This window comes from Paroedura picta, chromosome 17 (genome assembly GCF_049243985.1).
Source record: "Paroedura picta isolate Pp20150507F chromosome 17, Ppicta_v3.0, whole genome shotgun sequence".
In the NCBI taxonomy this organism is placed as follows: domain Eukaryota; kingdom Metazoa; phylum Chordata; class Lepidosauria; order Squamata; family Gekkonidae; genus Paroedura; species Paroedura picta.
The window spans coordinates 20,096,264-20,112,041 of NC_135385.1; the positions used below are offsets into that span (position 1 = coordinate 20,096,264).

General features: G+C 53.5%; 1 protein-coding gene across 5 annotated transcripts in view; it reads right to left on the minus strand.

Annotated features, from left to right (window-relative positions):
* The window catches only part of DNAAF8 (dynein axonemal assembly factor 8), a 55,829-nt gene that overhangs the window by 23,602 nt on the left and 16,449 nt on the right, over window positions 1-15,778 (minus strand). For all 5 annotated transcript variants that reach the window (XM_077316577.1, XM_077316575.1, XM_077316572.1 and 2 more), the window contains exons 12-18: window positions 11,776-11,931; window positions 8,890-9,087; window positions 6,019-6,135; window positions 4,715-4,859; window positions 3,587-3,896; window positions 3,253-3,350; window positions 1,765-1,919 (exon numbers count right to left, since the gene is read on the minus strand). In XM_077316577.1, the coding sequence (XP_077172692.1) occupies window positions 1,765-1,919; window positions 3,253-3,350; window positions 3,587-3,896; window positions 4,715-4,859; window positions 6,019-6,135; window positions 8,890-9,087; window positions 11,776-11,931 (1,179 nt within the window). The remainder of the gene's footprint in view (window positions 1-1,764; window positions 1,920-3,252; window positions 3,351-3,586; window positions 3,897-4,714; window positions 4,860-6,018; window positions 6,136-8,889; window positions 9,088-11,775; window positions 11,932-15,778) is intronic.

The window sequence follows — 15,778 nt, forward strand, 5'->3', positions numbered from 1 at the left end:
ACTGCCAACCTAGATGTTTCAACTGGACATGCTGGGGATTGAACCAGGGACCTTCTGCATGCCAAGCAGAGGCCCTCCCACTGCGCCAGGGTCTCAGGCAAAGGTCTTTCCCATCACCTACTACCTGATCCTTTTTTCCTGGAGGTACTAGGGATTGAACTTGGGACTTTCTGCATGCCAAGCACAGCCTCTGCCCTGCTCCCCTTCCTTCCATGTCTCTCCCCTGCTAGGCCACAACTGGCTCGAAGGGGTCATGGGAGGAAGACAGGAAGAAGTGCCGTACTTTTCTTTTCCTATCAGAGGAACTACAACTGTGAAGGGGATGAGGTAAACCATGGAAGCGACTAGGGTGGAGTGATCCAACATGCTTTGGCCGCTTCGGTGCTCGTTGGAGCGCGCAATCCTAGAAGCGACAGGGAGGCAAGGGTTAATACGTGTCCTTCCTCCACGTCCTTTCCTAGGGCATCAGGAAAAGGTCTGCTAAACTAGCTCTAAAAATCTACTCAAGACACCCAGATAGCAACACTCTTGACGTCATGCCTTGTTCAACCCACGGCATGAAGCAACACATCAGAATATTCTCTCGTCCACTTCTAAGCGGAGATCTGGTTATTCACTTTGGGAACAATTCCAAATCGGGCTCCCGAGGAAGCCTTGTTGAGATCAGGTGCCAAAATTGGCAAGCCGGGAGAGCTGACTTTCGGAGGGGACCCCGTGTGGCCGATGACAAATGCACAGACGTCTAAAAGAGAAAAAGCTTTCTCTGTGGGATGAAAAGGCGGCCAGACAAACGTTTTGGATCGGCCATCTGTCCTTGCGTCACCGAGCGGCAACTTCCTGACAAAACCGGCGTAAATACTGCGGTGAATCACGGCGGTGAATCACCACCTTCCCCCTCCAAAAATATTCTTGGAGCTGTCTGGATAAAAAACAGTTGTTGATACATATCTTTACTTTCAGCTAGAAGGTGCCCCTCGTCCCGCAAATGGCAGTTGTGTGGGCTTTTCCCTTGGTCCACCCAACCTGTTTTGCAAATCAGACATGAGCCGACCTGGTGGGATGAGTTTTCTCAGTTCTGCTGGGCTTGCAAGACCGAGCTCACCACAGCGATTAAGATCTACGAGGCCTCCTTGCCATAGTTGTAGCATCTTGAAAGCTCCCCACTTATCTCCCCCTCCCCGAGGCACAGGATGTGGCAGGGGTCTGTTGAGTTAGGGGAGGCTGGGGGAATGGATTGCTGCTACCGTTGTGGTTTTAAGGGTTGGGGGGTTGTTATGTTTTATTGCGGGGATCTTTTATTGTAACCCGCCACGAGCTGGTGAGTCTGGGAGTGGTGGGGGATGGATGGATGGATGGATGGATGGGTGGGTAGGTGGGTGGATAATAGATGGATGGATGGATGAGTGGATGGATGGATGGGTGGGTGGATGGATGGGTGGATGGAAAGATAGACATACAGACAGATGGATGAGAGAGAGAGAGAGAGAGAGAGAGAGAGAGAGAGAGAGAGAGAGAGAGAGAATGATAGAAAGCTAGAAAGAGAGATAGAGATAGAGAGACAGAGACAGAGAGAGACAGAGAGAATGATAGATAGAAAGATAAAAAGACAGAGATAGAGATAGACAGAGAGATTGACAGATGGATGAGAGAGAGACCGACAGAGAGATAGAGACACAGATAGATGGACAGATGACAGATAGGATGACTGATAGACCGAGAACCCGACACAGAAAGGTTTCGTGCTGGTTTCCTCCTGCCCTTCACCTGGTTTGCTGCCATGCTGAGTGAGGCCGCTTGCTCGGGCGACAGCTGCAGCTGCTTGACTCCCTGCAGAACGAAGCCTCTCTGGGCGCACGTGGCAAGCACTCCGCCGTAGGCACAGGGGCGCACCGCAGGCGAGGCCACCACAATGATGTCACCTGGAAGCAACGGAAGGACGCATAAGGGGGTTTTCTGTGCTGCTGTGGAAAGTTTTTCAGAAGTGACTTCAGCCCCACCTGCAAACCCCCCCCCCCCCCCCGATCAAGCTCCTTTTTTTCACAGTCTCATCTCCCTATGGTTGGGGTGTCGGGGCTCGTGCATTTTTGGAGCTCAGTCCTCCGTTCCAGGCAGAGGGCTGAGCAGTGCTAATTGGGTGACGATTTATTTATGATTTCAGGTTCCTTCGCCAGCGAGCGGATTCCACGAGGGCCTCCAAATTGGACCGGGGCGTAAATTAGTGATACGTCTTGTAGCTAATCACCCTTTTAATAGACGAGCAACGGGTTCCCCGCGTCGGAGCGTTTAGGACACATCGCAGTTTCTCCGCGAGGAACAAAAGTAACGGAAACTTAACAAGGCTTTCCCCTCCCTGTTATCTTTGATCTAGGCTTTGACGGAGCCCAACGACAAGCCTGCCAAACCCCAGCATGCAAATCAACTTGTCCTGCCTTGAAAAAGCCGTCGCTTCAAAGAAAGAAACTCTCCTAAGGAATACCGGCAGGTTAGTAAAGCTCTGCTCCGTTAATTGCTGTGGTTAACGGTGTGGCCTTTAGATTCCCCAGCCGGCATGGGGCAAAGGGGCTTTGGCACAGTCTCCAAGGAAAGGCCCCAAGGGAGCGCGAGAAGACTGGGACCGGTCGTCCCCATGCCAGTTTGCTCCTGATGAGGACAGGATGAGGACAGGCCTGGTTTGCTCCTGACGAGGACAGGCCTGGTTTGTCCTCGGACTCCAACGCTGGCTCCCCTCTCCTCTGCTCATGGGCAGAGCTAAAGTCTTCAGGGTTTAGCAAATTTTTCCATCCACATTTGGGCGGTGCGACTGGTTAGGGTTTGCTTCTTATCCAGAGCCCTGGATTGGAATCAGGATCAAACCACGGTAGGGGGACAACTCCCCCCGCCCCCCGCATGCATGCATGGAAGAAGAAGAAGAGTTGGTTCTTATATGCCGCTTTTTCCCTACCCGAAGGAGGCTCAAAGTGGCTTCCAATCGCCTTCCCTTTCCTCTCCCCACAACAGACACCCTGTGGGGTGGGTGAGGCTGAGAGAGCCCTGATATCACTGCTCGGTCAGAGCAGTTTTATCAGTGCCGTGGTGAGCCCAAGGTCACCCAGCTGGTTGCATGTGGGGGAGTGCAGAATCGAACCCGGCATGCCAGATTAGAAGTCCACACTCCTAACCACTACACCAAACTGGCTACCACTACACCAAACCACTACACCAAACTGGGAGGGTGGGAGTTGTTTTTTGGCAAGGGTATTTACCTCAATTTACCTTTGGTGGTGGAGACGAGGGTTGCGGGAGGTGTGGATGGCACCGATTCTTGCAAGCTGCTCGTTCCGCAATCGGTGCCCACTGGAAGGCTGGAGGACCTAGGAGGGCCAAAGGTAAAAAAGAAGGCACACGTCTAGGGCAGACATTCTCAACCGGGGTTTCTTGACAGCCCTGGAAGGGTTTGCCAAACGGGTGGGGGTGAATGAATTTTTAATATATTTTTTAAAATCTGTTAAACGTTTACGGGGTGATAGGACTACATATGGTCACATCAACCCGCCTCCCCCTCCTGAAAGGAGGGAGTGGGAAGGGTGGGGCCCAGAGGCCGGGTCACCTGGGTCTGCTGCACCTGCAGGCAGGCTGCCAGTCCCCACCGCAAGACGCCTCTTCGCAGCATGCCCGCCCTCCGAACCAGACGCACAGCTCCCTGTGCACGCGGCTGTCCGTGCGCGGCAGGTAGACGAGGGGCTGGGCTGGACTGGTGCAGTAGGCGGCATTGAGAGAGCAGCTATCGGTCACGCTGGCCAATAGGGGATCGGAAGGACCCACGATGTCTTGCAGGACGGCCCGGGCGTTGCACCCTCTCAGGCTCACGGCCAGCACGGGCAGATTTCTCTCTGGCGTGTACGAAGGCGGCAGGAGTCCTGCGGAAGAATAACAAAAACGGGCGACCCCATGCGATTGGACGGCCGTGTCTTTACCGCTCTTGTGCCTGACCTTGAGAAATTTATTTCCGTTCAAAGTGGGTCCTGGTGGAAACGTCATTTTCGAAGAACGACATGTCTTCCTCCATGGCTTAATTATGTACTGTGTGTATAAGTCTCACTCCGTCTGTTGGGTCAAATCGTTCAGCGTGGAGAAAGGGGGAATGGGGGACGCAGCCTACATTCTACTTTCTTCTCCACGGTGTTCCACGGCTGACTGGTCTCGGTTCCGTTTTTCTCTTTGCATGCCGTTTTTGAGAAATAGAAACGCAAAGATGGACTCCCCCACGTGCAGGGGGGGGGCACAAGGCCTTCGATTGGCCCAGGGCTCCGCCAGGACTTTCTCACCTCATGCACCAGCTAGGGCCTGCGAGTGCGTGGGGACCTGAGTTCAAGAGATACTCAGAAGAGAAGCGTCAGCAAGGCTGACTTGACTCTTTTTATTTCGTTCAAGCGAGTGTGCCTTTCTCGTGGAGACTCAAGGCGGCTTATACGATGGACGGAAGTGCAGCCAAGGGAATAAGATATCTTAAGCGAAGAGATTAGAAGCCTCCGCTCCTAACCAAGACACTTGGAGCTGTTAGGAAAGATAAAGATATCAGGGGTGGCAGATTACAGTAGATGAGCAATTGGGATGTGAGCGTCCTGCAGAGTGCAGGGGGTTGGGCCAGATGACCCAGGAGGTCCCTTCCAACTCTATGATTCTAGGTCTACCCCTGTTGCAATGCAGTACACAGGGCTACATGCTGGCCTGTTACCTGCGCTAGAGAGCAATACGCTGTGCGGCGGGTAGAGCAGGCGGAGTCCGCAGATATCCAAACCGGAGGCCAGAATCAGCTGGAACATGTGGTGGACCGCCATGGGGCTTCTGAGCAGGGTTTCAAACAGCAGCACCATGGCAACCTAGGAGGGGGAGGAGAGAACAAAGCAGGCGGTCCAAGCCCTCGGAACAGGAGAGCCGCTTCCCTTGCCAGTTAAGGGCTCCCTTCCCTCCTTCCTTCCCTCAAAGAAGCCCTCACTGATTTATCTGCAAAGCCGTCTGAAATGCAGGGAATGGGATGGCAGCTTTTCCCGAACACACCAAGCGATTCTGCAACAGCTGCTGCAGCTGCTTTTGAGTAATTCACAACCAAGGGAGTGGACAGATGTGAAGCTGCCTTCTAGTGAGTCAGACCGACAACTGGCCCGCCCAGCCTGATGGTCTGCAAACCATGGCAGAGGAAGAGCCCCTACGAAGCCGCCATAGGCAGAGGCTTAGGACCTATATCTATACATGGCAAGAAATGCTGCCAGGGAGAAAGGCTCATTCGGCTAGGAAAACAAATGGGATTTGGGGCTGTATCAAGCGGAGTATCGTGCCCGGATCACGGGAGGTGAGGGTACCGCTGTACTCTGCTCTGGTTCGGCCTCACTTGGAGTCCTGTGTTCACTTTTGGGCGCCCCAGTTGAAGAGGGATGCAGACAAACTGGAGCGTGTCCAGAGGAGGGCAGCAAAGATGGTGAGGGGTTTGGAGACCAAGACATAGGAGGAAAGGTTGGGGGAGCTTGGTCTGTTTAGCCTGGAGAGGAGGCGACTGAGAGCGGATCTGATAACCATCTTCAAGTATTTAGAAGGCTGCCACGTAGAGGATGGAGCAGAGTTGTTCTCTCTTGCCCTGAAGGGACAGAGCAGAACCAACGGGATGAAATTAATTCAAAAGAAATTCCGTCTAAACATCCGGAAGAAGTTCCTGACAGTTCGAGCGGTTCCTCAGTGGAACAGGCTTCCTTGGGAGGTGGCGGGTTCTCCAACTTTGGAGATTTTTAAGCAGAGGCTGGAGAGCCATCTGACAAAGAGGCTGATTCTGTGAAGGCTCAAGGGGGTGGCAGGTGACAGTGGGTGAGCGATGGGGTTGTGAGTGTCCTCCACAGTGCAGGGGGTTGGACTAGATGACCCAGGGGTCCCTTCCAACTCTATGATTCTATGAAAACCAAAACCTATTCTGCTTCTTTGAACTAACAGTGACTCCTTTGAAGGAAGGAAGGAAGGCAACTGACCAGGGCCGGTGTGGGGCAGGTTTACCTCTGTATCGGTATCACTGCTCTCTCTGATGTCACTGCCGCCGGCGAAATATTTTTCCTCCGTCTCGACCGTCTGCCAGTGAAACCCAGCTGGCACCGGGCAGGCGTCCTCCGCCGCCTGAAACACACCAAAGAAGAGCTGTCGTCTGCAAATTGTGTCGGTTCCTCCAACGCAGGGGGGAGAACAAAGACCGCCAGAGCGAGCGCCAAGGATGGAAAGCGTGAGAACCGAGGCCACTGGGAGGCATCAATCACTGACATCTCCCTTCCTCGAGCATTTCTGGGCCAAACCGGTCGGTGTGAAGGACAGCTGGTTCAAACCGACGGCACGGGCGGCTGCAGGACCAGACCCAGCAAACGGCACACCAAGCCCCTATCAATTTTGGGGTTCCCCGCTTGCAAAAGACATAGCCCCGAGGCTCACGCAGCGAGGCTCAAACGCCTTACCCGCCATTCACGAAACGCCCCAACAGCTTGCCCACATCCTGTTTAAAAACCAACCCGTGCCTTCTGCCCAGCATCCCGAGCACCATTCAAGAAGATAATGATTTCTCCAGTTGTTCTGTTGTTTTTCCCACCAGGAGAGGCGCTGTTTGACTTTTCCGCCTCAGCCTTTCTCGACTGTTTGCCCGCAGCCAAACGGGCAGGAAAACTGAATGTTCTTTCCCTCCCTGGCTCATTAACGCACAACTCAATCTGCTGGGAAGTTCTCCTGTGCAATTCCAGACTGAATGAGGTTTGTGCAGGAGACTTTTCCAGAGGACTGGGCCAGATCTTTCTCCTTCCCATTCGGTCACTCTTGACGACATCTCGGATCCACCTTATCGGATCTCAAAAGAAGGCCGCCTCTCTTAACGAGCCCTTAGTGTAGCTCTTTAGGAAGCACCCTGAAACATTCGTCAGGCTTTGAGAAACCCCAGAAGTGGCTCCATCATCTAGAACAGGGGTAGTCAAACTGCGGCCCTCCAGATGTCCATGGACTACAATTCCCAGAAGCCCCTGCCAGCAAATGCTGGCAGCAAATGCTGGCAGGGGCTTCTGGGAATTGTAGTCCATGGACATCTGGAGGGCCGCAGTTTGACTACCCCTGATCTAGAATATGGTCTAGAATATGGTTGGGAAGCAGAGCTGTGGACACGCCCACCCGGGGCCCCTCCTCTTCCCGCCCCCTCCAGGCCCTTCATTGGCCATTTACGGTGACATGACCATATATGGTCCTATCACCTAATGTTTAACAAATTTAAAAACATATTAAAAAGTCAATTAACTCCTACCCATCCAGGGAACCCTTCCAGGGCTGCTTTAGTGCAACCCTGCTTTTGTTAGTATTATTTTAGTATTTTTAAAAAATTATTTATTAAAGTTTATAAGGCAGGGAAAGAGAACGCACTCATTTTTCTGCCGACGGCTTCAAGGAAGAATCTGAAGCCGTCGTTTGAAGCTGGCTTCCGATCCAGGGTTAAGCAAGAGCACAACCGCAGGGAAAAGCACAGGGAGGGCAACAGACTTTGGCTCCACTTCGCAGGCAAACAGCTGCCACCAGCACATGGTGAAGGACGCCAGGCACGTGAGTGCTGTGCTCGGGGACCCCTTCCTCGAGAACAAAATGCCAGGAAGGGACCGGCCCTACGGCGAAGCGCCCTTTTCTCGCGTGCTTTAAGAGACGCGCCGATTGATTTTCGTACCTTCAAGGCTTGCCAAACAAAAAAACAAATAAATAAAAAGCCCAGCAGAGACAGAAAAGAGACAACAATAATTTTTAAATATCAGAACAGGGAAAGCAGGAACCGCTTTCCTGTTTGAGTCAATCTCTCGGAGACAGGAGGGAAACATTCATTACAGCCGTGCGGAGGAGCTGGGAAACACAGTGACATTATAATTTCAAAGGCGGGGAGGGGGGGGGAATGAAAGGAGGGAAGGAGCCCCTGGGGCTCGCTCACACTGGGCATCTGCCTGGGAACGCCGCCATCGTGAGATTCCTGGGAGAAAAGTGGTTCTGAAGCTGTGGGCAGAAGGCGCCAACAGAAGGCGTCAGATGAACCTCCCGGGGGCGGGGTGGGGGGTGGAGATCCGACATTTTGGTGCCACCGCCGAGAAGGCCTCCGGGGATAACCAGCCGCCGCTCTTAACCACTACGCCAGGCTGGTGAGAGCTCATGTGACACCAGGGGCTGTTGCGGACATAACATTGCCAAGGGCCTCGAGGAAGAATCAGAGGCCGTAGTTAGAAGCTGCTTTCAGGTCCTGGGTTTAGCAGGAGCACAACCAAAGGGAGGGTAAGAGAGAAGGATAATTGAGTTTGACAGAAATTCACACTCCAGAAAAGGGGTGGGAGGGGGAAGAAAGGGGAATTCAGTCCTGCAGCTTATTTCCCAAATGCTCGAGCGCATGGCAGCAGTGGCTGGTTTTTGATCTGACTTTGGCTCGCTCTCGCCACAGGGGACCACACAGGGCCGGAGAAACGGTCCGCTGAAGACGGGACCAGGAGGGAGGGGAAAGAAGGGAGCCGGAAGCCAGGCAGCCTGTCCTTTCGTCTGCTCGCTCCTGCTTGCGCGAAATCATAAGTGAGGACAGAAAATGTAAACCTCCGTGGGATTTAGAGTAGCCAGCATAAAGGGTCACTGCTCAAAATTGCTCGTACAAGCACCCTATTTTATGACTGTCCGCATGTGAAAAAAACAACAACTGCAATCCAGCCGTAGTTCTGCTGTACAGGCAAGCTAGTTTCGATAGACCTTCATCAGTGGCATGAGCCAATGAGGATGCTAAAATACACTCCGAAACTGAACCAGCCAGGGAAGCCACCCCAGAGACATCTACCCCAGTTTCCGGCAGCAAAACTCAGAAACACCAAAGTGGGGGAGCGTCCTCACCTGGGGGTCCGGGTCGACGGCGGCGATGTCACTTAGGCAGACATCAGGAATCTCAGGGAGGAAGGGGCATGGCTGGTCCTGCAGGCGACCGGCCAGCTCTGCCTTCCACCCAAGGACACTCGGGAGGGACGTCCTGGAGAGATATGCGGAGGTCTGCTGATAGAACGGAGATGTTCTTGGAAGGGATTCCTCCTCGAGCTGCCAAAAGGACACATGGTTACGGTTAGGAACCGAGTTCATGTAAAATTGTGGGGAAGGCAGGCTCTGCGCCAGTTCCTTTATCCTGGGCTCTTGATATTCACCCCAGAGCAGTCCTTCTAGCTGGAAAAGGGTCACTGTCTAAGAGCTGAGGGACCTTCCTTACCAGGAATGATGAACAGACAGTAATCTACGCAATTTTAAAATGATGGAAGCTGCAGGGTATAAATCCCAATAGGAAGGAAGGAAGGAAGGAAGGAAGGAAGGAAGGAAGGAAGGAAGGAAGGAAGGAAGGAAACTGACCAGTCCTCGGAAGGAAGGAAGGAAGGAAGGAAGGAAGGAAGGAAGGAAGGAAGGAAGGAAGGAAGGAAGGAAGGAAGGAAGGAAACTGACCAGTCCTCAGAAGGAAGGAAGGAAGGAAGGAAGGAAGGAAGGAAGGAAGGAAGGAAGGAAACTGACCAGTCCTCGGAAGGAAGGAAGGAAGGAAGGAAGGAAGGAAGGAAGGAAGGAAGGAAACTGACCAGTCCTCAGAAGGAAGGAAGGAAGGAAGGAAGGAAGGAAGGAAGGAAGGAAGGAAGGAAGGAAGGAAGGAAGGAAGGAAGGAAGGAAGGAAGGAAACTGACCAGTCCTCAGAAGGAAGGAAGGAAGGAAGGAAGGAAACTGACCAGTCCTTGGAAGGAAGGAAGGAAGGAAGGAAGGAAGGAAGGAAGGAAGGAAGGAAGGAAGGAAGGAAGGAAGGAAGGAAGGAAGGAAGGAAGGAAGGAAGGAAGGAAGGAAGGAAGGAAACTGACCAGTCCTCGGAAGGAAGGAAGGAAGGGTCGGCTAGGACATGACAGCCCCTCTCCCCCAAACTATGGACAACCAAGGAGTCAGTGGTGCTTTTGGGATGCTGGGCTCCCAGCACGTGAAGAGGGGGTCCTAAGCTCAGTCAACCAGTCGTCCCAGGCATGAGGAGCTGGGCCTCGACCCTCCGGGGCCCCACGGAAGTGGGGACAGGGAGGACAGTGACAGCGAGGATCACATGGGACTGTGCAGGCTTCCCTGAGCTCCCTCCCTGGAGGGATAAAAACGAATTAATAGCATACCGGAGAAGACATCGCCTTAACGAGGGTTAAACGGGTAAAAAGGCAATGGGCTTTTTGAAATGCTGGAGCTCTGCAAAGGACCTTGGACTTGTTATTGGAAGAACGGCAGCCACATAACCCACACACACACACACACACACACGCACACGGACACAGGCCCCCTGTAAAATGCCCCGAGCCCAGCCCAAGGAGGCGAGAGGCATCGATTCCCTGGAAGATACTTCCAGAGATAAACATGTCAGATTCTTTTCTTAAAACGAGGTGTTGATTAAGGAGGTCACGGAGGAGCCGCCTGTTGCCGGCGCTGAGACAGTGCGAAGAATTAAATCCGAGCAGCTGAAAATTTCCCCAGAGACATGCAAGGAGGCTTGTTTGCTTTCCCTTTGCCGCTGCTGACATTTTGGAAAGACCGGGGAGTGTGTGTGTGTGTTTCCCACCAGCTCTAGTGTTGAGCGACAGCTGTGCAGAACCCTCGGGAGAATGAGAACGACAGAATTTCGAGGCAGCGGGAGAGAGACTTGAGGTCACCTTTGTAGCGGCAACGAAAACACCAGCAGCACACCGAAGAGCTGCAGGAAATGCCAGAACGTGCTTAATCTGATGCCTCATTTTACTGCATTTCGGCGCACTAATGAAGCGGTGTTCGGTTAAGAAGAGGAGTTGATTTTTATGCCCCACTTTTCGCTAACCGAAGGAGTCTCAAGTTGATTTATTACTCGCCACTCCCAAATGGCTCGTGGTGGGTTACAACGAATAAAACCCCCATAAAATCCCCAGCCATAAAAACACAGTTCATTGATCAAAAACCGAGAAGGATACAGCGGAAAAAAAACAAGTCTCTTCCTCTCCCCACAACAGACACCCTGCGAGGTTGGAGTGGCGGGGGGGGGGGCTGAGAGAGCTCTGAAAGAAGTGCTCTACGAGGACAGCTTTAAAAGGACAATGACTGGCCCAAAGCTGGCTGTATGTGGAGGAGTGAGGAATCAAACCCGGCTCTCCAAATTAGGGGCAGCCACTCTTAACCATGGCACCACACTGCCTCCTTCACGGCATATTGCCAATCGTAACAACTCTCTGCCCCTGAGAGTTGGGGGTTAATGTGCCAAAGAATTTTTCGGCCGCAGCTGCTGGCTGAAGCCACCTAATCCTCATCAACAGCACCTTCCCAGGCGTCAAGGCCTGACAGAAGCTTGGCACCCATAGCTTTCTTCACGGCAACCAGGAACAATTTCCTGCTCAGCTTGTAATAAAAGTGGCCGCTCAGCTCCATCGGCCTCCCAGGGTGTCTGCTGTGGGGAGAGGACGGGAAGGCCATCGGAAGCCGCTCGGAGACTCCCTCGGGCCGTGAAAAGCGGGGCAGAAAAACCAACTCTTCTTCTTCTACTTCAAGAGGGATTCTCTTTGTGGACATCTGACTTCTAGTCCAGTTGAGCACGGCAGCTAGTTGCCCCTTACATGCCACCGAGGGCTGCCCACCAGCTCCCTCCTTTGACAGGCTCTCCGAAGAAGGCACCAAGACTGGCCATGGGAGTCGTCCTCCCTTCTCCATTGTGCTCGGCTGGAATCGAGGCCCACCATTGTGACTTGATCTCCCCAAACTTACCTTATGCTCCTGAAGTCCGGGCACGCGCCGCCCCTCTGACTCACGGGCCGGGGTCAAGCAAGCTCGCAGTGCCAGGCTCCCCTCCTGCCAGGCTTGCTGCAGGCCCGACACGGAGAACGGAGCTTTGCCTTCTCCTCGGCCTCCCAGGCTGGGGACCTGCGAATGCATTTGAACATTCAGCTTGGAGGAATTAGTTACCACAAAGAAATAGCCGGCTCAGAAGTGCAGACTACGGAGACCAGCTCGGGTGCGATTCCCTCAGGGGGCAAAAGGACAAAGGACTTGCCCGCACAGGGTGGCAAGGCATCTGTGAGAATCTTCTGGGCCTGTCACTTAATGGAGAAGCAGGAGCAGCCACAAACAAGGCAGGGACTCAGGCGGAAGGAAATGCCCCGTAAAAGTGGACCAATGAGCAAGTGCAGGACCTAGGTCAAGGGTGGCCAATCTGTGGCTCTCTAGATGCCCACGGACTACAATTCCCACGAGCCCTTGCCAGCACCATGTTGGCACAGTTTGACCTCGGGGATGCATAGAATCAATTAAAGGGGGGGGGATTAGCCGGACTGAGCTGCAACCTGCCGTACGCGAGAATTCGGGATAATGCGAAAGAGGCAGTGCGGTGCAAGGCTTATAGTGCCCGTTAAGACCTAGGAGACCTGAGTTCAAATCCCCCACCTCAGCCATGAAGCTCTACAGGTGAGTCAAACACTCTCTCTGTTGTGAAGACAAAACGGGCGAAGACGGAACCCACATGTGCTCTTCTGTCCCTCAGAGGTGCTCTTGATGAGCAAACATCTGTCATTACAAAGACGGGTTTGGCCTTTATGCCCTACTTTTCACCGCCCGGAGCAGTCTCAAAGCGGCTTCCCATCGCCTTCTCTTCCTCTCCGCTGAGTCCTCCATTTCCTTCAGACAGCTGGGGAAGACTCACGCCTCCCATCCGTTTCCCGTAAGCGAGACGAGAACGAGGAGTCCTCATCGACGTCCTGTTCCCTGCCGCGGCTGTCCGGGACGCTGCCTTTGCTAACGATAATGGGGTCGATGGGCTCTGCTAAAAATCAATGCTAGGCGATTATGCTGCTATAAGGAGACGGCGCATGGCTTCTGGCAAGGGCTCGTGGCCCCCCCCCCCGGGGAATGCATGCTCATCGGCACAAGCTCATCACCCACCTTCTGTTTTCACTCGGAGTAAGGTGGAGAGGTGGTTGACGGGGAGGGGTCCCCATCCCTCCTTGCTGTCTTTGGCCAGGGGAGCAAAGCGGGCTGTTTGATTCAAAGCACCCTTCTGAAGCGGAAATGAAAGCGGATGGCCAAGGATGGAAGGAGGGCCCGCAAACTTCACTTGCCTGCCTTGCAGAGCTCCCCACACCTATGTGGCTCCGGTCAGCTGCTCTTTCCAAAAAAGAATTAAGTTTCGAATGCTTCTCTGCCTGGGAACTCAAGGCACAATTCAAAGCTCTGGAGGACAATACCTAAGCTACACTCCTACATCTTAGGAGAGCCAGTTTGGTGTAGTGGTTAGGAGTGCGGACTTCTAATCTGGCATGCCAGGTTCGATTCTGCACTCCTCCACATGCAGCCAGCTGGGTGACCTTGGGCTCACCACAGCACTGATAAAACGGCTCTGACCGAGCATTGATATCAGGGCTCTCTCAGCCTCACCCACCTCACAGGGTGTCTGTTGTGGGGAGAGGAAAGGGAAGGAGACTGTAAGCCGCTTTGAGCCTCCTTCGGGTAGGGAAAAGCGGCATATAAGAACCAACTCTTCTTTTTCTTCTTCTTAAAAATCCCATGTGAATACTCTGCCAAATACGCTCTGCCTCTTTAAAATTACCCCACCGCGTCCCTTCGCTTCCCTGCAAAACCGCTCTTCTTTTGGAGAATGTGCGCCTCCCCCTTCCCTGTGTCTTTCACTTGCGTTGCAGCTGTCGTCAGCACTGGAAATATAGGCCGCGGATGGATTAATTGTCCCGTTAATCTTTCGGAACGAGATCCAAGTCTCGAGGCCTCCGTGAAGAGAGACGTGGGCCAGGTATCGCTATAGGAAAATACTTCCTGCTCCCTCTGTTCCCCCGAGTCCTAAGAAGACCCTGGAGCTGCCTTCGACAGAATCAATTCCTGTGTGACGAAGCGGCAATATTTATTTGCGGGGAAACCAAAAACTGAGCCGAGGGGAGCAGGCAACGGCTCGGGCAGCCCACGTTGGCCGTTGGAGTGGCATCAGGGCCCTCCAGAAGGAAAGGTCGTGCCCTTGGAACACCGCTGGCCGGCCGGCCTGCCAGCCAGCTGCGCAGTCCAAGATCCGATCTTCTTTACTGGCTGCAGGCCCAAATTCCCTCCAACGGCTCAACCTTGCCAGCCCTGGCCCAAAAAGGCAGAGGGCGTCCGGCACCTGCCAGCCATCCGCGGTGGCCACTGTCATGGGAACAGCGTTATTCGAATTTGCAAGGCTAATCTGATCCCCAGCGGCCAATCAGAAGCCTTTGGCTACCGAGATGGGTACCAACATATTTTCTCCTCCTGGGGCCAAACAGGCCAGAGGGAGACAAATCCACATGCCTAAAAACAGAATTTTCAAAAATGTCGGGCACTGGGAACACACAACTGCCAGCCCACCCCTCAACCGGTTTGGCCAAAACCCGCCGGTCTGTTTGGATGCCCTGCCGCATCTCCCCGCTGCATTCTGCCGAGCAGCGTGGGGGAACTGGAGCCGTCATTTCCAATTGTAGAAGATGGCTTCCATTGATCCACTTATGGCTCTTCTCTGCCGGAAATGGCTATTTATTACACCCATTGAGCGCTTATCAGCTCTCCGTGGCTGCTTTAGAGCCGAAGCCAATTAAAACACGGCGCCGCCGTCCTCTCTCGCCAACGGGTTCTCATTGGGAACCCGATCCTGACGTTAAGTGAGGGGAAAAGCCAAAAACAAAGAACCCCTTCCCCTTCGTTCTAACCCGTCGCATTTAATTCTGCTCGGCTTGATTCTTTCCCTTGCCGTGTCCCCCCTCCTACACACACACACACACCGCCTGCCCCTCAATTTACGTGACTTGAAAACGAAAAACGTGATTTTGCCCGCTGTCTTTAGAAGCAGCTGGAAAGGACCATGAGGCCCCTGCGCTTTGCACGGGCTCAGCTGCTGCCATGATGTGTGCGGGAGAGAGAAATAATTTAGAGGAGATACTTCCTCCCCCCCTAGAAATCTAGGCTACAGGGCAGCTTCAGTGGCTCAGCTTTAGAAACGCTGGACGCTCCGGGGGAAGGAGAAGAATTGGGGGTGTGGAAGAGGCCGGATGGTTTCCCCCTTGCTCCCAAGCAGATTCTGATGATAGCTCTGGAGGGCAGGCAGAACCTCCAAGGCTCCCACCCGGAGACTCCAAGAGCACCTGGAGCCTGTGGGCTGGCAGGGCTCGTAAGTCAGAGCGTGGAACCTTCCGGGATGCGGGGGACACTGGGATGTATGGGGAGGGCAAGCCCCCTTAGGGCAAGCAGCATGGCCGGCTTGATTGTGGCAAGCCCTGAGACGTGGAAACCCCAGTGATGTTATAATAATGTTATAATAATGGGGCACAGAGGCAGCAGGGGGTACTGTAAGAATACCAAGGGGAGGGGGACACAGGATATGTTCCCACCAGTCACTCACTGTTACTTATTTTCCTGATATTCTGCTTTTCCTTCAAGGATCTCAAAGCAAAATCCAGGGCGACCTCCCCTCAAGTATATAGTTACAATCCTGTGAGGTGGGTGTGGCTCTGCTCCGGGATCCCCCTAGGGAGCTTTCCCGTTGAACGGGGTCTTGAACCCTGGGCCCAGCCTGACGTCTAAGCCATGCTAAGCCCTTAGCCGGGCTAAGCAAGGGGAGAGATTTGAGGATGTTTTGAAGCCTCCCACGGAACATAAACACCTCGAGGTCTAATGGGTCTGAATTAAAGTTGTTTAGACAACCGCTTTAGCCAATTAATTTGCTTAATAAACTACGGAGGAGCTGCCAATCAGGACGACG